Below are 22,483 nucleotides of genomic sequence, written 5' to 3' on the forward strand. Positions count from 1 at the left end.
CTGGCTGAGTGCGAGCTCTAGTAAAGGTCATGAATTTAGTTTTTTTGTACATTCAAGACCAGTTTGATACCATAAAGGGAGGCCTGCAGTGACTGAAAATAAGTCTGGAGCTCTTCAACAGCCTGAACCAGAGAAGAAGCACATGAATGCATGTCCGCTCTATCCAAAATTACAACCAACTGATTGCAGCATTACCGCAAAAATGGAGGAGGAAAGTGGAAGAGGGAGAAGGTAAGGAACCTGTCTGTTGGTCATGCATTAAAGACCAAAATTGGCACATGGTTTATGAACTGATACACAAAACGACACCGGATTCAAAACATAGAGTTTTTCTATTTAAATTATTATACAAAATTCTTGCAAGCAACAGAATGTTATATATACAGTGGGGAGAACAAGTATTTGATAACCTGCAAAATTGGCAGTGTTTCCTACTTACAAAGCATGTAGAGGTCTGTCATTTTTATCATAGGTACACTTCAACTGTGAGAGACGGAATCTAAAACAAACATCCAGAAATTCACATTGTATGATTTTTAAGTAATTAATTGGCATTTTATTGCATGACATAAGTATTTGATACATCAGAAAAGCAGAACTTAATATTTGGTACAGAAACAATTACAGAGATCATACATTTCCTGTAGTTCTTGACCAGGTTTGCACACACTGCAGCAGGGATTTTGGCCCACTCCTCCATACAGACCTTCTCCAGATCCTTCAGGTTTCGGGGCTGTCGCTGGGCAATACGGACTTTCAGCTCCCTCCAAAGATTTTCTATTGGGTTCAGGTCTGGAAACTGGCTAGGCCACTCCAGGACCTTGAGATGCTTCTTACGGAGCCACTCCTTAGTTGCCCTGGCTGTGTGTTTTGGGTCGTTGTCATGCTGGAAGACCCAGCCACGACCCATCTTCAATGCTCTTACTGAGGGAAGGAGGTTGTTGGCCAAGATCTCGCGATACATGGCCCCATCCATCCTCCCCTCAATACGGTGCAGTTGTCCTGTCCCCTTTTCAGAAAAGCATCCCCAAAGAATGATGTTTCCACCTCCATGCTTCACGGTTGGGATGGTGTTCTTGGGGTTGTACTCATCCTTCTTCTTCCTCCAAACACGGCGAGTGGAGTTTAGACCAAAAAGCTCTATTTTTGTCTCATCAGACCACATCTCCCATTCCTCCTCTGGATCATCCAGATGGTCAATGGCAAACTTCAGACAGGCCTGGACATGCGCTGGCTTGAGCAGGGGGACCTTGCGTGCGCTGCAGGATTTTAATCTATGATGGCGTAGTGTGTTACTAATGGTTTTCTTTGAGACTGTGGTCCCAGCTCTCTTCAGGTCATTGACCAGGTCCTGCCGTGTAGTTCTGGGCTGATCCCTCACCACCTCATGATCATCTCACGAGGTGAGATCTTGCATGGAGCCCCAGACCGAGGGTGATTGACCGTCATCTTGAACTTCTTCCATTTTCTAATAATTGCGCCAACGGTTGTTGCCTTCTCACCAAGCTGCTTGCCTATTGTCCTGTAGACCACCCCAGCCTTGTGCAGGTCTACAATTTTATCCCTGATGTCCTTACACAGCTCTCTGGTCTTGGCCATTGTGGAGAGGTTGGAGTCTGTTTGATTGAGTGTGTGGACAGGTGTCTTTTATACAGGTAACGAGTTCAAACAGGTGCAGTTAATACAGGTAATGAGTGGAGAACAGGAGGGCTTCTTAAAGAAAAACGAACAGGTCTGTGAGAGCCAGAATTCTTACTGGTTGGTAGGTGATCAAATACTTATGTCATGCCATAAAATGCAAATGAATTACTTAAAAATCATACAATGTGATTTTCTGGATTTTTGTTGTAGATTCCGTCTCCCACAGTTGAATTCTACCTATGATAAAAATTACAGACCTCTACATGCTTTGTAAGTAGGAAAACCTGCGAAATCGGCAGTGTATCAAATACTTGTTCTCCCCACTGTATATTGGGGATACAACCATCCCAGCTCTGCAGATTTTGCTACGAAGAGACATCATTTGTTTTGATACTGTCCGTATGTAGCTTGTTTTTGGTCACAGGTTCAGGAATGGCTGAAGAATTGGAAAATGTATCTGGAACTCTGCAAATAGTACTGCTGGGTGATTTAAAAATTAATTGTCAATTGATCAGTAATATAATATTCTTAGCAAAAAAATGTCATCTTTAATTTACAATCTGTGGAAACTATGAGAATAGAACATTTGTGAAACATCACAGCACAGTTGAAAATCAGGATGGTGTTCAAAAATAGATGCGAGGGGTTGAGTGGAGCTGAAGGGACTAAAAACAGCAAGATAACTAATGTAAAATATACTGTGTCCATAAAAAAAATAATATATATATATATATAGTACTATATATATATAAATGCACTATATATATATAGTGCATTTGCAAAGTATTGAGACCCCTTGACTTCTTACACATTTTGTTACGTTACAGCCTTATTCTAAAATGTATTAAATAAATCAAAATTCTCAGGAATCTACACACAATACCCCATAATGACAAAGCAAAAGCTGGTTTATGTAAATGTTTGCAAATGTATAAAAAAAACGTATTTACATAAGTATTCAGACCCTTTCCTATGACTGGAAATTGAGCTCAGGTGCATCCTGTTTCCATTGATCATCCTCGAGATGCTTCTACAACTTGATTGGAGTCCAGCTGTGGTAAATTCAATTGATTGGACATGATTTGGAAAGGTACACACCTGTCTATATAAGGTCCCACAGTTGACAGTGCATGTCAGAGAAAAAAACAAGCTATGAGGTCGAAGGAATTGTCTGTAGAGCTCCGAGACAAGATTGTGTCGAGACACAGATCTGGGGAAGGGCAGAAAAAATGTCTGTAGCATTGAAGGTCCCCAAAAACACAATGGACTCCATCATTCTTAAATAGAAGAAGTTTGGAACCACCAAGACTCTTCCTAGAGCTGGCCGCCCGGCCAAACTTGATGAAAACTTGCTCCAGAGCGCTCAGGACCTCAGACAGGGGCGAAGATTCACCTTCCACCAGAGCAACGACCCTAAGCACACAGCCAAGACAATGCAGGAGTAGCTTCGGAACAAGTCTCTGAATGTCCTTGAGTGGCCATGCCAGAGCCCGGACTTGAACCCAATCAAACATCCCTGTAGAGACCTGAAAATAACTGTGCAGCGACGCTCCCCATCCAACCTGACAGAGCTTGAGAGGATCTGCAGAGAATAATGGGAGAAACTACCCAAATACAGGTGTGCCAAAGAAGACTTGCTGTAGTCACTGCCAAAGACGCTTCCAAAAAGAACTGAGTAAAGGGTCTGAATATGTAAATGTTATATTTCAGTTTTTTGTTTGTTATTTAAATGAGAAAAAAATTATCAAAAAAACTATTTTTGCTTTGTTATTATGGAGTATTGTGTGTAGATTGATGATGGGGAAAAAACGATTTAATCAAATTTAGAATAAGGCTGTAACGTAACAAAATGTGGAAAAAGTCAGGGGGTCTGAATACTTTCCGACTGCACTGTAGTTCTTTTTCATGAAGTGGTCATTGTCTGATTCTACTGACTTGTGTCTGATTCTATAGTAGCAAGCTAGCCAGCCACAACAAGAGAGGGCTACTGCAGGATTGCTATTTTACCAGTAAAATATATGATACCTACAGTTGAAGTCGGAAGTTAACATACACCTTAGCCAAATACATTTAAACTCTCTCTCAGTGTTTCACAATTCCTGACATTTAATCCAAATAAAAAGTCCCTGTCTTAGGTCAGTTAGGATCACCACTTTATTTTAAGAATGTGAAATGTCAGAATAATAGCAGAGAATTATTTATTTCAGCTTTTATTTCTTTCATCACATTCCCAGTGGGTCAGACGTTTGCATACACTCAATTAGTATTTGGTAGCATTGCCTTTAAATTGTTTAACTTGAGTCAAACGTTTCGGGTAGCCTTCCACAAGCTTCCCACAATAAGTTGGGTGAATTTTGGCCCATTCCTCCTGACAGAGCTGGTGTAACTGAATCAGGTTTTACAGGCCTTCTTGCTCGCACATGCTTTTTCAGTTCTGCCCACCAATTTTCTATAGGATTGAGGTCAGGGCTTTGTGATGGCCACTCAAATACCTTGACTTTGTTGTCCTTAAGCCATTTTGCCACAACTTTGGAAGTATGCTTGGAGTCATTGTCCATTTGGAAGACCCATTTGCGACCAAGCTTTAACTTCCTGACTGATGTCTTGAGATGTTGCTTCAATACATCCAAATAATTTTCCTGCCTCATGATGCTATCTATTTTGTGAAGTGCACCAGTCCCTCCTGCAGCAAAGCACCCCGCAACATGATGCTGCCACCCCCGTGCTTCATGGTTGGGATAGTGTTCTTCGGCTTTCAAGCCTCCCCCTTTTTCCTCCAAACATAACAATGGTCATTATGGCCAAACAGTTTTGTTTTTGTTTCATCAGACCAGAGGACATTTCTCCAAAAAGTATGATCTTTGTTTCCATGTGAAGTTGCAAACCGAAGGCTGCCTTTTTTATGCCGGTTTTGGAACAGTGGCTTCTTACTTGATGAGCAGCCTTTCAGGTTATGTCGATATTGGACTCGTTTTACTGTGGATATAGATACTTTTGTACCTTTTTCCTCCAGCATCTTCTCAAGGTCCTTTGCTGTTGTTCTGGGATTGATTTGCACTTTTCGCACCAAAGTACGTTCATCTCTAGGAGACAGAACGCGTCTCCTTCCTGAGCGGTATGACGGCTGCGTGGTCCCAAGGTGTTTATAATTGCGTACTGTTGTTTCTACAGATGAACGTGGTACCTTCAGGCATTTGGAAATTGCTCCCAAGGATGAACCAGACTTGTGGAGGTCTACAGTTTGTTTTCTGAGGTCTTGGCTGATTTCTTTTGATTTCCCCATGATGTCAAGCAAAGAGGCACTGAGTTTGAAGGTAGGCCTTGAAATACATCCACAGGTACACTTCCAATTGACTCAAATTATGTCAATTAGCCTATCAGAAGCTTCTAAAGCCATGACATAATTTTCTGGAATTTCCAAGATGTTTAAAGGCACATTCAATTTAGTGTATGTAAACTTCTGACCCACTGGAATTGTGATTCAATGATTTATAAGTGAAATAATCTGTCTGTTAACAGTTGTTGGAAAAATTACTTGTGTCATGCACACAGCGGATGTCCTAACCAACTTGCAAAAACTATAGTTTGTTAACAAGAAATGTGTGGAGTGGTTGAAAAACAAGTTTTTATGACTCCAACCTAAGTGTATGTAAACTTGCGACTTCAATTGTATATTTTTGTTCAGTGTACAAGATACTGTAGAATATCAGATCCAGAGTAGCCAAATGAGGTGATAGGTGGGAATAAGGAGGACCCATGATTGTACAAAAACATTTCTTGAAGTCATTACAGATGCAGGATACATGGCTTGTCTCAAAAAACAGTTGTCCATACTCACAAAAACGACAGATGACGGCGAGTCTAAAGCTCAGCCCCTCAAGAGGGTTCATACCTCAGCTAAGACTAGGCCTAAATGCTAAACAGCATAACTAGGGATTACCCCTTTTCTAGCTCTAAATAGAACTGGTATTACTGGTACTGAAGAGTCTACCAGAACAGTCTAAATAAACTGCCTGAACAAACAGGACACAACAAACAAACTGCTATGGAGTACATCGTAAAATTATGTTCAACCCTAAGCTGAGAGAAGACGGCAGCATTTATCCCTTTGCGCCTCAACCCGACCCACACTTATTAAATTAACCAACGAGAATGAGCATTTTATTAGAATAACTTTACTTTATTAATTAGACCAGGTCAAATTGGCCAGTATAAACAAGTGTTCATTTTCTTGGTGTCACATTTTTTTGTGTTAAGAGGTGTTGATTTAAGAGTTGTTTTTACACCCTCTGTGCTAATATAACTCCCAGTTGAGAGTTACTGTACAGAGGTTGGACAGTGGCACTGAGCAGTGTTGATTGAGCTTTCGGTTTTAACTTGAAACTTCCTTTTCATCTAATTGCCGATGGTGCAAGGGCAGCTGGAATTGTGAAGTGTGAAAGGTAAGTGATATGTTCATGTTTTAATATACACTGCTCAAAAAAATAAAGGGAACACGAAAATAACACATCCTAGATCTGAATGAATGAAATAATCTTATTAAATACTTTTTTCTTTACATAGTTGAATGTGCTGACAACAAAATCACACAAAAATAATCAATGGAAATCCAATTTATCAACCCATGGAGGTCTGGATTTGGAGTCACACTCAAAATTAAAGTGGAAAACCACACTACAGGCTGATCCAACTTTGATGTAATGTCCTTAAAACAAGTCAAAATGAGGCTCAGTAGTGTGTGTGGCCTCCACGTGCCTGTATGACCTCTCTACAATGCCTGGGAATGCTCCTGATGAGGTGGTGGATGGTCTCCTGAGGGATCTCCTCCCAGACCTGGACTAAAGCATCCGCCAACTCCTGGACAGTCTGTGGTGCAACGTGGCGTTGGTGGATGGAGCGAGACATGATGTCCCAGATGTGCTCAATTGGATTCAGGTCTGGGGAACGGGCGGGCCAGTCCATAGCATCAATGCCTTCCTCTTGCAGGAACTGCTGACACACTCCAGCCACATGAGGTCTAGCATTGTCTTGCATTAGGAGGAACCCAGGGCCAACCGCACCAGCATATGGTCTCACAAGGGGTCTGAGGATCTCATCTCGGTAACTAATGGCAGTCAGGCTACCTCTGGCGAGCACATGGAGGGCTGTGCGGCCCCCAAAGAAATGCCACCCCACACCATGACTGACCCACCGCCAAACTGGTCATGCTGGAGGATGTTGCAGGCAGCAGAACGTTCTCCACGGCATCTCCAGACTGTCACGTCTGTCACATGTGCTCAGTGTGAACCTGCTTTCATCTGTGAAGAGCACAGGGCGCCAATTTGTCTACATCTGCGAAGTTTAGATTTAGAATGTCGATGGCTAGCTAATGTGGTTAGTTAACATTTGCGCTAGATTAATTAGCTATCTAGCTAAATGTTAGCGGGAACTTTGTCTCAACTTCATTAGCTCTCTAAAATTAGCAAACTATTCGATTTAAGAAAATGAATCGAAATCCAAAAGGATCAGAGTTAGGCTGTACAGTTACTGTAGGTGATTTCAATCATGTGCATGTTGAGTTCATGAGTGAGGCCAACTAACAGTAGTGGTGCAGCAGGAGCATGGTGTGATAAATTTGAGCCTTGTTTGGTGCAGCATGCAGCTAGCCTGGAAGTGAAGGAAACAACATGGCTAATATCTGCTAATTTGTTATTGAAAACGCATATAAATAAGGATGTTTGTCTGGACAAAAATGGCTAGACAGCTAGCTAGCTATATCTAGCTACAACATCAAACTCAACATCTTGTAAATTAGGGCTAACGTTAGCTAGCTAACGCACGTGGCCAGACGTGATAGGCTTGTCCTCGGTCTTTTAGATGAACATGTCTATGGTGTGTGCTTGTTCTTAATCACAGCTCAGACATTGTGTTGAAGACAATACGACTTGAAATGTATTGGCCAGTTTCTTTCCTATATATAGGGGCGGCAGGGTAGCCTAGTGGTTAGAGCATTGGACTAGTAACCGAAAGGTTGCAAGTTAATCCCCGAGCTGACAAGGTACAAATCTGTTGTTCTGCCCCTGAACAAGGCAGTTAACCCACTGTTCCTAGGCTGTCATTGAAAATAAGAATTTGTTCTTAACTGACTTGCCTAGTTAAATATAGGAGGAGTGGTGGTGGTAACTTTTTGTAGCTAGCTAGTTAGTTAGTTAGCTTGCTAGTTTGGTTGGTTGATTGATTTCATTGGAATATTGCTTTGCCAAGCCCCGGTTCTGCAGGCAGGCATCATTAAAGTGGCATTCGGAACAAATGGTTGATCCCCTGCAGGGAAGACAAGGGGGAGAGGGTATAATGGGGCATTTTGTGTGACTGTTTCTATATCTACAGCTACACCATAAAATGTTTGCAACCAAATTTAACTTAAATATGACATTGTGTGTAATTGCATTGTAACATGTTGGAGAAGGTCCAATACCAAAAATGTAAGAAGTTCATGAAGTTGCAGCCTGGGTTCTCTTATGGAGATTTCATCAATCAAGTTGAATATATGAACTGTCTGATGTGTTCTTAATTGAGCCCTTGGGCTTGATTTGGGTCAGACCCATTCTGTAGCCCCCTAGGTGGCTTATCTCCTTGTATTCTGATTAGTCTCTGTTTTTGTAGACCAAAATAGGTTTGGACTGCCCTTTGCAGCACAAATACACAATTTGATGATTCCCAAACGGAGGTGGAGGATGTCCTGCTGGACCTGATTGAGGCCAATCCAGACCTGTGCCTCACAATCAAAGATCTTGATGAAGGTATCTTTCTACAGTCTCACATAATGATATCAAATAACATGATGTATAGATTGATTGCTTTGATCCATTGTTTGTGCTCAGACTTTTCTCCTACAGGCTGTTCGACACCTAGTTCGTGCACAGACACATTATCCCTCTCGTCAAGTGACTTAGACCTGAGATCTCCAGAAAGACTGTCTAATAAGGCCCACACAACATTAGGAGATGAGGCCATCGACTCCGCAGCAGAAAAAGAGGTATAGTTACAACTGATATTGGAGGTTGATAATCCCATTTCCGTGTTTGCTCTTCATGGAGATTCTGACAGCATAAACCAACCCTAAATTATTTTACTTTTCTCTTGTTTTAACAGATGTTCCGAGATGCCCTGACTAGTAGACCTGGCGGGCAAGACATATTAGAAGAGTACCAGACAACCAAAACATTGGACCACAGAACCAGGAGAGAGATGATTGCCATCTTAGTCAGCCACATGAAAGAGATGCATGAGTAAGCTTCTCATTAGCCAATCTGGCCACAAACAATGGATCAAATCAATCAAACTATACATTCATGTTATTTGGCATCATTATGAGACTGTAGAAAGAACCAGTACATTCATCAACAAAACTAAGGTTAAACATATTTGCTGTGAGTATGCTTTATTGTTTTTGAGTAGGAGGCTTCCCACTCATCAACAGAGAGAATGTTATGCTCTTGGAATTCAGGAGGCCCAACCCATAGGAGGAAAACTGACCTGGACCACCAGCTTGTTGGTGACGCTTGCAAGGAGGCCATATCATTCCTTGTTCACTCGGCCAATGACAACTAATTTATCAGAAGATGTAGGAGGTATTCCAGTATCGCCAGGAGCTAGTTTATAGTCCAGACAAAAGCACAGATGTCCTCAGTCTTTCCCAGGTTTCTGGGAATCATAGGATTGGTGAGTTATGTAGTATGTCTTGGAATCAGAACTACAGGCTATTTGTCTGATTGAGAACATGATTTTGTGTTGGTCATAAAGTTGAGTTGATCCACTTTGTTTTAGGTGAATCAGGACTTTTGGCTGATGTTTGAAGATGAAACATCCTCTAAGCTCCATGAAAAGTGGGACACAGTATTGAAGCCTAAAGTCATCAAACTGGCAAAATCCCTGACTACCACCGCTCCTGAAGTCTGCAGAAAAACTGCCGGAGAATGACAGCGAAACCAGTTACTGGATTCCCTCGTGGGTAGTGCAATATTTCAAATTCAGCGTATTGTTTTATGTGATTTGGGGTTTGCTTTTTCTTTCCCTCAGACTGGGACAATGATGTGTCCTCCCTGCTGCTGATTCATCTCCTCCCACAATCAGCAGGAGGGAAGAGGACCAAGCTCAGTGCCAGTGATCATGTGGGCAGTCTAGTGCACTTTCATAAGGTAAGATGATACAGTAATTGTTGTGTAATTTCTTTATTGGGTTGTCTCTTCATTGTCTTAACATGTGGAGAGTGACTTAAGACCCTTTGTGTGTTGCAGTCATGCTGCAGCATTGAAGACCATCTTGATGGGAGCCATGGTCGACAGCCATACTTCCTTGCTGTCGGAAGAAGACAGCAAGATTGACAACTACTACATCGTGGTGGACAAGAGGCTAGTTCCCTGCCAGGCAACTAGTGGTCTGTGTGCATTTGATGAACTGTTCAAAGTCCACTTTCTCTTCAACCTGACAAACTCAGTAAAAAAATAAACGTCAACTGCATTTATTTTCAGCAAACTTAACGTGTGTAAATATTTGTATGAACATAACAAGATTCAACAACTGAGACATAAACTGAACAAGTTCCACAGACATGTGACTAACAGAAATGGAATAATGTGTCCCTGAACAAAGGGGGGTTCAAAAGTAACAGTCGGTATCTGGTGTGGCCACCAGCTGCATTAAGTACTGCAGTGCATCTCCTCCTCATGGACTGCATCAGATTTGCCAGTTCTTGCCGTGAGATGTTACCCCACTCTTCCAAGGCACCTGCAAGTTCCCAGGCATTTCTGGGTGGAATGGCCCTAGCCCTCCCCCTCCGATCCAACAGGTCCCAGACGTGTTCAATGGGACTGAGATCCGGGCTCTTCGCTGGCCATGGCAGAACACTGACATTCCTGTCTTGCAGGAAATCACACACAGAATGAGCAGTATGGCTGGTGGCATTGTCATGCTGGAGGGTCATGTCAGGATGAACCTGCAGGAAGGATACCACATGAGGGAGGAGAATGTCTCCCTGTAACGCACAGCGTTGAGATTGCCTGCAATGACAAGAAGCTCAGTCCGATGATGCTGTGACACACCGCCCCAGACCATGACGGACCCTCCACCTCCAAATCGATCCCGCTCCAGAGTACAGGCCTCGGTGTAATGCTCATTCCTTCGACGATAAACACGAATCCGACCATCACCCCTGGTGAGACAAAACCCCGCCTCGTCAGTGAAGAGCACTTTTTGCCAGTCCTGTCTGGCCCAGCGACGGTGGGTTTGTGCCCATAGGCGACATTGTGCCAGTGATGTCTGGTGAGGACCTGCCTTACAACAGGCCTACAAGCCCTCAGTCCAGCCTCTCTCAGCCTAACGAGGACAGTCTGAGCACTGATGGAGGGATTGTGCGTTCCTGGTGTAACTCGGGCAGTTGTTGTTGCCATCCTGTACCTGTCCCGCAGGTGTGATGTTCGGATGTACCGATCCTGTGCAGGTGTTACACGTGGTCTGCCACTGCGAGGACGATCAGCTGTCCGTCCTGTCTCCCTGTAGCGCTGTCTTAGGCGTCTCACAGTACAGAATTTTCTACTTATTGCCCTGGCCACATCTGCAGTCCTCATGCCTCCTTGCAGCATGCCTTAGGCACGTTCACGCAGATGAGCAGGGACCCTGGGCATCTTTCTTTTGGTGTTTTTCAGAGTCAGTAGAAAGGCCTCTTTAGTGTCCTACGTTTTCATAACTGTGATCTTAATTGCCTACAGTCTGTAAGCTTTTGGTGTCTTAACGACCGTTCCACAGGTGCATGTTCATTCATTGTTTATGGTTCATTGAACAAGCATGGGAATCAGTGTTTAAACCCTTTACAATGAAGATCTGAGAAGTTTTTTGGGATTTTTATGAAAAAGGGCCGTTTCTTTTTTTTCTGAGGTTATGATGATTCTCTTGTCAACTTCTACACATTTGTGCAGACAGTCCTTTGTTTGACTTGATTGAGTAATAGTCAGATTATTGCCAACTTTGTCAAGAAAATTGAATAACTAGTCTTAGGAGGACTTCCACTTGTGTTAAATAGTAACTCTGCAAATACTTGTTCTCATATAATACATGTACTGATGTGCCTGTGATGCACTGATTTCATTCTGATGTGCCTGTGATGCACTGATTTCATTCTGATGCATCCTCTCTTTGTGGCCTAAATAAATTAAACAAAGCAGAGTCATTACTCATGTTTAAATCCCCTACAACTTGCAGGCTTGATTTATGAGTGGGAGAGAACCAGACAAAAAAAATGTTATTTCCTAGTGTGAATATTTAGCACTTCCTCGTGTCAATTCAGCTACAGGATGCATTCTCTAGAGTTGATCCTCAGTACTGAAAGGTGTTGCTTAATACTGAGGGCGTTGGGAAAAAAACACCCTCAGTCATTTGAACAACAGTTATATTTTAACACTCCAAGTGTTTCAATATGAACACTATCAAAGTGTTACATTAACACAGAGTGGACCTATATAAACACTGGATGAGTGTTGAATAAAACACTCCCATGGGTCATTTGAATAACAGTTATATTTTAACACTCCAAGTGTTTCAATATGAACACTACCAAAAGTGTTAAATTATCACTGATGGGAGTGGACCTATATAAACCCTGGACGAGTGTTTAAAATGAATAAGCCTGGTGTTAAATTAACACTTTCAAATTTGCTGTGTAGAAAGCATGATTTAAGTTAATTGCATTCATTAGTTTAAATTACCATATTCTGCCATTTACACTTTAGTTTAAAAGACAGAGCTAGATCAAATAGAACATGATTAGAACTACTACTCATGGAGACTGAAAGCATGATGGGTGAACTACACGCTAATTATTTAACTCACCACAACTGGCTTAAAACTGAGCGACCAACTCTTTAGCAAACGATTAAGGACAAGCACACCTAAACTGGTACATACAGTGCATTCAGAAACTATTCAGACCCCTTGACTTTTTCCACATTTTGTTACGTTACAACCTTATTCTAAAATGTATTAAATCGTTTTTTGCCCTCATCAGTCTACACACAATACCCCATAATGAAAAAGCAATGAAATATAACATTTACAGAAGTATTCAGACTTTGTTGAAGAATATTTGGCATTGATTACAGCCTCGTGTTTTCATGGGTATGACGCTACAAGCTTAGCACACCTGTATTTGGGGAGTTTCTCCCATTCTTCTCTGCAGGTCCTCTCAAGCTCTGTCTGGTTGGATGGGGAGTGTCGCTGCACAGCTATTTTCAGGTCTCTTCAGAGATATTCGATTGGGTTAAAGTCCGGGCTCTGGCTGGGCCACTCAAGGACATTCAGAGACTTGTCCCGAAGCCACTCCTGCGTTGTCTTGGCGGTGTGCTTAGGGTTGTTATCCCGTTTGGAAGGTGAACCATCGCCCCAGTCTCAGGCCCTGAGAGCTCTGAAGCAGGTTTTCATCAAGGATCTCTGTACTTTGCTCCGTTCATCTTTCCCTTTATCCTGACTAGTCTTCCAGTCCCTGTCAGTGAAAAACATCACAGCATGATGCTGCCACCACCATGCTTCACCGTAGGGCGGTATTGGCCAGGTGATGAGCGATGCCTGGTTTCCTCCAGACGTGATGCTTGGAATTCAGGTCAAAGAGTTCAATCTTGGCTTCATCAGACCAGAGAATCTTGTTTCTCATGGTCTGAGAGTCCTTTAGGTGCCTTTTGGCAAACTCCAAGTGGCCTGTCATGTGCCTTTTATTGAGGAGTGGCTTCAGTCTGGCCACTCTACCGTAAAGGCCTGATTGGTGGAGTGCTGCAGAGATGGTTGTCTTTCTGGAAGGCTCTCCCATCTCCACAGAGGAAATCTGGAGCTCTGTCAGAGTGACCATCGGGATCTTGGTCACCTCCCTGACCAAGGCCCTTCTCCCCCAATTGCTCAGTTTGGCCGGGCGGCCAGCTCAAGGAAATCTTGGTGGTTCCGTGTGGCTCAGTTGGTAGAGCATGGTGTTTGCAACGCCAGGGTTGTGGGTTCGATTTCCACGGGGGACCAGTACGGAGAAAAATGTATGCATTCACTGCTGTAAGTCGCTCTGGATGAGAGCATCTGCTAAATGACTAAAATGTTTTTTTAAAAATGTTCCAAACTTCTTCTATTTAAGAATGATGGAGGCCACTGTGTTCTTCTGGACCTTCAATGCTGCAGCAATTTTTTGGTACCCTTCCCTAGATCTGTGTCTCAACACAATCCTGTCTTGGAGCTCTATGGACAATTCCTTTGACCTCATGGCTTGGTTTTTGCTCTGACATGCACTGTCAACTGTGGGACCTTATATACAATAGACAGGAGTGTGCCTTTCCAAATCATGTCCAATCAATTGAAATGACCACAGGTGGACTCCAACCAAGTTGAAGAGCTCAATTTCGAGTCTCTGAGCTCAATTTCGAGTCTCAGCCAAAGGGTCTGAATTCTTATGTAAATAAGGTATTAATGTTTTTATTTTGAATTAGTTGTCCACGGACACAGATATGTGGTCTTAAGTCATAACTCCCGGGTCAGTTTCTACCTGACACTGCATAATTTGTCATAAACAGACATCAATGACAGACAACCCCCACACACATCTCATTCACTCTAAATTATAGTCTTAACGAACATAATTAAAGCCCACAGCCACAGGAGAACATATCCCTACCTAATTACAAACCCCCGACATCAGTCCCCCACAAACTGGATGTTTACAACCATGGGTGAAACCACGTGGATGAAAAAAACACATTATATTACCTCCTGCCAAGCCCCCCTCATAAATCATGAGGTGTGAAAAACAGTTTGACAGATTTAACTCTACTGATATGTTTCAAGATGAACATCTCCACATGGTCTACCTTCCCTATATGCCTGGGCCAATATTAAAATGTCATCAAAATGCAAACAGTACAGTTCTGAAAATGTAATAGTTGTTGTTTATATCGTAGTTTGTTTGTTTTATCTCGATCGCCCACTGGAGTTTATATTTGACCCATTACCTACTTTTTTTTTACCACTACATCACTGATTTTAATACGGAATAGTGAGTCGTATTCTAATAATTCATGTGAATGTGATAATACAATCATCTGTGGGCTCCATCGATGTCTGTTTGTGCAGAGCTTGATGAGTAATGCCTAAGAATACCAATATGAACGCTATATAATTTGAAACAATACCTTTTTATGTAAAGAGTTCATGATTTTATGCAAATCACAGTCACTGATGCTACGTGTCAGTGTGAATCATTTCTCATATTTCCCCTCGTTCAGGGGTATAACATTACAATTGTATAGATATTAGCTATGTGTTTGTAGATCGACTGAGGTGAATGAATCAACAGCAGCCAAGGTGATCATGGATGGGGTCATTTTTGCCTGTTTTTGATGATCTCCAAATAGCATTTTAAAGTTTTTTTTATTGTATAGAAATGCAGTAAATGAGCTTCAATATAAAAGTAATCCTGGACCTCACTAAAACTCAAATCCTGGTTACGGACCTGTATTGAACCATTAAAAATGAAAGTTGACAAACCTGAGAGGGAGTCAATGACCTTCCGGTATGAAAAATGAAGCCAATGAAAACTGTGGCAAACATCAGTCTCCTGAGTTTGAACTACACTTAACTTTGGCCGCTGCAGATGATTTGGATGCACAGAAAGAAGTTATTTTTGGCAATATAGTTCTGCACACACCCAGGGTGAACTAGAAAATAGCCTTAATGACTTTTGGGCTATGAAAGGATTGTCTAGTCAAGTGTTAATCCAATGTGAAGATTCTGGATACATCCATTATTTAACAGGCAATTGTTGTTGCAGTTAAGTTGTCCATGGACAGAATATCCCAGCTAGCACATTTGGTTCCTTGGAAGTTGTGGGAATGAATGTTTTTGGCTTCACATTAGTTGTTGGAGCGAAGCCATACATTTCTGAACGGTAAAAGGGAACGTTTTTTAAATGTTCTGAGAACGGAAGTGAAAATGTTGCTTGTTCTGCAAACATTTATTTTTAGGTTGCAGGGATGTTCTGAGAACGTTTTACTCTGCTTCCTTGAAAGTTTTGCTGGGAGGTTTTATTAACGCTCTGAGAACAGAAATTATAGGTTATTTGGAGGTTTTTGAATAACTTCCTTAAAACTTTGACTGAATATTTCAATAAGATTTTCAAGCTGATTTAAGTCAAAACTGTAACTAGGCCACTTAGGAACATTCAATGTCATTTTGGTAAGCAACTCTGGTGTAGATTTTGCCTTGTGTTTTAGATTATTGTCCTGCTGATAGGTGAATTAATCTCCCAGTGTCTGATGGAAAGCAGACTGAACCAGGTATTCCTCTAGGATTTTTCCTGTGCTTAGGTCTATTCCATTTATTTTTTATCCCGAAAAACTCCCCAGTCCTTAACTATTACAAGCATACCCATAACATGATGTAGCAACCACTATTTTTGAAAATATGAAGAGTGGTACTCCGTAATGTATTGGATTTTCCTCAAACATAACACTTTGTAATCAGGATAAAAAGTTAATTGCTTTGCCACATGTTTTACAGTATTACTTTAGTGCCTTGTTGCAAACAGGATTCATATTCTGTCCAGGTTTCCTTCTTTTCACTCTGTCAATTAGGTTACTATTGTGGAGTAACTACAATGTTGTGGATCCATCCTCAGTTTTCATCTATCACAGCCATTAAACTCTGTAACTGTTTTCTTAAAGTCACCATTGGCCTCATTGTGAAATCCCTGAGTTGTTTCCTTCCTCTCCAGCAACTGAGTTAGGAAGGACACCTGTATCTTTGTAGTGACTGGGTGTATTGACACACCATCCAAAGTATAATTAATAACTTCATCATGCTCAAAGGGATATTCAATATATGTTTGTTTTTATTGTTACCCCTCTACCAATAGGTGCCCTTCTTTGCGAGGCATTGGAAAACCTCCCTGGTCTTTGTGGTTGAATCTGTATTTGAAATTCATTGCTTGAGGGACTTTATAGATAATTGTATGTGTGGGGTACAGAGATGAGGTAGTCATTCAAAAATCATGTTAAACACTATACAACTTGTTATGTGACTTGCAACTTATTATGTGACTTGTTAAGCAAATGTATACTCCTGAACTTATAGACTCAAGACATTTCAGCAAAAAAAAATGTAGTAATAAAATAAAGCAAAAACATAATTGTACTTTAACATTATGGGGTGTTGTGTGTAGGCCAGTGACACACAATCTCAACTTAATCAATTTTAAATTCAGGCTGTAATACAACAAAATGTGAAAAAAGTCAAGTGGTGTGAAAACTTTCTGAAGGAAATGTGTGTGTTAGCTGAGCATGTCCTTGCATTATTACTATAACATAGGACCAAAGACAGAAATAAACCTTGATGACAACACATAATAAATGACATATGGGAGCAAAGAGCATCAACAACGCCTCTAAGTTGAATCTAGTTTTGTAGTAATTTTCATTTACTTTCTCCAGACTGTTTTTGTCTTTCTCTAATGAGTTATTTGTCTCATAGCCAAGCCTTCTCTTGCCCTCTGGGTTTCTATTCAAGTGTGTCTGCTAATGTTGTTTTGGAGTTACCTGAGGGTGTGATATTGCCAAATCTATTCTCTCTTTCTGTGCCCTAGATAGGTTGTGACGTACTCAAGGGTTGCATCGCAATAGTTTAAAATGGCTTTCTCTCCATTCTTCTCAAGACAATGCACTAGATTGTTGAACTTTATTGGGAAGTGTTTGTAGGGTCATCGTAACACTTTATTTTAACACTTGATTCAAAGCACATGTCAAACTCATTCCACGGAGGGACGAGTGTCTGCGGGTTTTTCCTCCACCCTTGTACTTGGTTGATGAATTAAGGTCACTAATTACTAAGGAACTCCCCTCACGTGGTTGTCTAGGTCTTCATTGAAAGTAAAAACCAGACACTCAGCAGAGAGATTTTCACAACTCTGATTCAAAGCATACTGCTCAATGACATCAACAAGGTGTAATTTTAGCAGACACTCTTATCCACAACAACTTATAGTAGTGCATACATTTTCTTACTGGTTTCCTGTGGGACTCAAACCCACAACCTTAGCATTGCAAACGCTGTGCTCTACCGGCTGAGCCACACAGGACCCAATTTGAGAAATAAGGGGATGCAACCTCAGAGTTTTGGCTACCTATCCCATACAACCCTCATTTAATGACAGTACTTTAGCCCTTTGACACAAAATGGCTGCCTTCAATCATCCTAATGACAACCTCCCATTGAGGGTGGATGAGATGTGATTGAGATCTGATGACAGGAGCTGTAGACATGCAATTCATCATGGTAATTATTGATTTGTCCCTTTTTGTTTTGCATCTGATTTATGTGAACTGAGTCTATGGTATATAATAAACTGGCTAGTTTGAGCCCTGAATGCTGATTAGCTGGTAGCCTAAGAACAGCCCTTAGCCGTGGTATATTGACTATATACCACACCTCCTCAGGCCTTATTGCTTAAGTATATCACACAGGCAATTACATTCCGTTTTAAGATCATTCAGGAAGTTTTAAAAGCAGTAAGCAGATTTCTGATGAAAGCAAACTTGTTTTGCTAAACTCAGTACTTCGTTTATGACACATTTCATTTGCATAGCATTAGCAGCGGTTGGATATCCATTTCAATATTGCCATAATTGTGACATTTTTATGAAAATAATTAATGACATGCCCACCAGCTTTGGATGGCTTTATCAATTACAGACCTATCTAGCAAACAGAGAAATGAATTCTGACTGTATTATAGCTTAAATCAAGTCATTAGGCATCCAATTCACAGCGCTTCTGATGGCCAAACAGACAGTCATCTCAGAAACTTCACTTTTGATTGTCAGAGCAATTTTATGAGGAAGTCTTGACCACTCTAGCTAATGTAATCATATGAGAATTTAGCTGTTTGCATTTATTAAAATAGAAAAATTATCCTCAACTAAAGCTCCATTTTAAATCATTGACAGCTTCTCTTTTTGTTGTTTAAGCAGACCCATGTGAGGGTCATATTTTATTCATAAGTCTGGAAAGTGTGCCACAGAGAAGGCTAGAGCTTGTATGCTCAATGGGTGGATGGCGCTCATGAAAGATTTACCAGCTCCTCTCAGAAAGAAGAGTTCAGGCATGTTGTTTTTAATTATTTCATTTCACCTCGGAAGTTTGGGAAAAATGCACTTTGTTTCCCAGAAATTGATTTTTATGGTGCACTCCACTGACCTGTATCTCCATTTATTAAATATATGAGCTAAGAGACGGTTTGTCTTATCTAACCTGGTCTGACTGGTTTGCGTCTGCAAGACTCCTACCTGACATATTTTTGGACAGCATCCTAGGTAGCTAAAGGGAGAGAATCCCTGTGTCTTTCAATATGCCAGCAGCTTCAGAAACTTTGCTTATAGGAACTATTATCTTCACATCGGTTATAAAAAACATCTCAGTGTTTAAACATCAGGGGCAAAAATGGACCGGTGTGTAGTCAGAAACATTTGTGGTTGGCACTACTGATAACGTTCTCTCAGAAATGATCATGAATCTCTCCTAATATTCATATCAGAATATCCAATAGTTTAAAAGGTGACTAGTAAGGTATAAAGCTGATAGGAATTATTTGAATTATACATCAAATGAAAACATTTCTTATTTAAATCTCATCCCACAGCATCAGGGACATGTTATTTAAGTGGTACCTCATTATTGTCGCACCATGACAAGCATATATTTTTTGCATATCGTATTTTCCTCAATCAGAGTTTCCAAGTTGTCACTTTCTGGAGTCTGAAATGAATGGTATTAGAGTTTGGTTTTGATCTTTACAAAAATACATTTAAAAAAGTGTTACCTTTTGATGTTAGAAATAATTTCAATGCAGTCACATCTAAAATGTACAACATAGATTAAGACTCTCTATACTTCCTCTGTTTTAGTGTGCCATCATAGGAAATAGCTGAGGCTATGACTCATAATCAATATCTCAGAAACAATGTTTTAAGTATACATTATATCAATGCTTTTATCTTCATTTGTATCTCTTCTGTTGTGACCTGATTAAATCCTGGGCAAATAGAGATGCTATATTCATTATATTGTAACAATAATGTCTGTGGATGACACAAATCATAGAGCTAATTCGAATCATATGCAAGGTTTTAGACTGCTATATTCTCATTGCCTTGACAACTGTATTTTTTTCCAGAGGCCAAAAAAGCTAATAGGAATCTAAGCTCCTTTATATACAGTACTTTTCACAACAACAATTATCAATTATCTAAGGAGAAGCAACTCTTCTCTCTCTCTCTCTCTCTCTCTCTCTCTCTCCTCAAAACAAGCAAAGACATTCCAATTCAGGAGGGCTTTTGTGACAGCGACAGAATACAGTTTACAATTCACTGCTAAATTATTGACTATTAAGTCACTGCTAAATTATTAGTGTGCCGAATTATAATCCACTCAATTTGAGGTAAGCAGACGTGATGATTGAGGTGACATTGGCCGGTCAAAGGTGGCCTCATCTAGTGAGAGCATCTGTCCACAGCACAGTGGAAACTCAGCTGAAATGGTTGCCATGGTGCCAGGGATGTGTTGCAGTCATGAAACACAGGTGGCCATCGGAGGCTGGGCGAAAACCTCTCCAGCTTGGCAGTGGGCTGGACGGATGGGGGTATGGAGAGGTGAAGTGAAAGTGGTACTCTCCAAAGCTGCAGCTTCCAGGATTTTGGTGTTCAAACATGTGCACTCGGCAGAAAGAACGAATCAGCCTACCAAGTACATTAAAAAAACGTATTTCTGTACAGTATGAGTCATCCAGTTGAGTTCCCTTCAGTTTCACATATTCAGCATCACTTTATTGATTACCGTAAATCAATATGAGTCACACTGTGAAGGAATCGTTTACTTTTATCTTATCCAGAAACCTCAGGACACCAGTTTTGATTGAATAGGGCCCTAAATAAAAAGTAATTCATTGTACCTCACAGCCAGTGGCGTTGATAGAAAAATAAGTATTGATTTCTTATAGTAGCTTTAATCTGAAAGGACTTCCCTATATGAGAGCCATTATGTTGAGGCTATACCAACGGACTCCATTGATTCATTCCGGCTTTTGAAACGGCAGCTCATGCTTTTCATCTACGCCGAAACTCTCAGTCAATTTGATAGCTTCTGCCACTGTTCCAGGTTTTGTACTTGTTTTTTTCGTTCTGTCTGAGTGACGCCAATGGAACACTGCCTGAATGTCCGTCAGATGAATGTACAGTGACATGTTTTCAATACTCTCTCAGTATGGGATTGAAACTGTCCCATCTTCTTTTCTCTGTTTCACTCAAGACTCAAGAAAGACAACTTGTTTACTTCATCCTGCTGTATTCTGATAAAGGCAATGAAGTATTCTGATAGATACAACCACATAGCTACATATTATATATGTTATTTTATATATTATACATTCAGTGTAACATTCATACTAATGGAGGGTGACCACAGTCTAAAAGTAGCTCTGTTGTGTAAAACAAATCTTTCAACAATAAAGCGTTTAATACCTTCATAACTGAAGATTGACACTTAGCCCTCACTGGCTATTGGCAGTGGTGTATTCTGGCATCCTTGCAGCCTACTGCTGAGTCTCTGTCCCTGAGCTGCAGTACAGGGTCAGAGCTGGAGATGGCCACCTGAGCTGTGTGTAAAGTGGGCCGTAAATCACAGGGGTGTGTGTGTCTGTCTGTTTGTGTGTCTGTGTATTTGTGTGTTAGCTGTAAATCACAGAAGATTATATGTATGTGTGTGTGCATTGGTTTCTCTGTGTATGTGGGGAGGCACTTCCTTGCTGTGTATGCAGCTTTGTGTATTCTACATTATGTGTATGTGTGAGTAGGTATGGACCTGTACGCGTAACTTTGTATGTGTGTATGCGCACTTACTTTAGCATGTGTGCGTGTGTGTGTGCGTGTGCATGTGCGTGCACAGGTCACCCTGGAGCTGCCAGACCAGATGTGCAGGAGACTGGATTGGGTGGAGTGATGAGTGGCTCCCTTGCTGACTCTGCAGACTTGGAACAATGCACACAGGTCTCTCCGACTAATGAGCTCCTATAAAGAGAGTAGCCACTCTGACTAGATTTTCAATCAGGACCCCCATCATATCATGGGGCCAAGGCTTTTTATCCTCTTACTGGCATCGGACCAAAGAACCTGACATAAAATGCAAAACAGAATAGAGTACCGTGGGCGCCTGCAGCAGTGTTTGTGTCACAGGGTGGGAAGTGACGGTTCCTTGGATCTTGGTGGAGCAGGCATTGTGAGGTAGAAGCCAGACAAAAGGAGCAGTTTGATCTATGCATGGTTTTGAAGAATAGGCTATTCATTTTCAGATTTCCATGAGACATTTCAAGGAGCAAGAGAATTCTATAATTGTTTGAATTGGTTCATTGTTTTGGAAAGCCCTGTTCCCCCACGACCTACTGAAGTTCACTCAACATATTACACATAGGATACTGAAACAGCTCACATACCTCTAAGAGCAAGGTACATAATCTGCATTATTCGTTTCGCTACAACATTTGGAGTCTAAACAAAAACCATGCTTATCGCAACATGGACCAAAAATATAAGAGACAGCATCACTAGCTGTGGATGGTAGCCAATACTTAATCACAGGGAGTTACATTGGATGTTTATTTAATCATCCTGTTAAGCATAAATTAACAAGAATAGACTGACGAGTTTCAGAAGAAATGTCTTTGTTTCTGCCCATTTTGAGCCTGTAATCGAACCCACAAATGCTGATGCTCCAGATACTCAACTAGTCTAAAGAAGGACTG

The 22,483-nt window shown here is 41.1% G+C and overlaps 1 protein-coding gene across 1 annotated transcript in view; it reads left to right on the forward strand.

The window, feature by feature from the left end:
- Positions 1–202: 202 nt before the first annotated feature.
- Positions 203–22,483, forward strand: part of LOC115193462 (VPS10 domain-containing receptor SorCS1-like) — a 76,269-nt gene continuing 53,988 nt past the window's right edge. Inside the window, exons 1-5 of the mRNA XM_029752147.1 lie at positions 203–231; positions 8,314–8,420; positions 8,517–8,656; positions 8,773–8,909; positions 9,918–10,116. Coding sequence (XP_029608007.1) covers positions 203–231; positions 8,314–8,420; positions 8,517–8,656; positions 8,773–8,909; positions 9,918–10,116 — 612 coding nt within the window. The remainder of the gene's footprint in view (positions 232–8,313; positions 8,421–8,516; positions 8,657–8,772; positions 8,910–9,917; positions 10,117–22,483) is intronic.

The sequence above is a fragment of the Salmo trutta genome, chromosome 5, assembly GCF_901001165.1.
Source record: "Salmo trutta chromosome 5, fSalTru1.1, whole genome shotgun sequence".
NCBI classification, from domain to species: Eukaryota; Metazoa; Chordata; class Actinopteri; order Salmoniformes; family Salmonidae; genus Salmo; species Salmo trutta.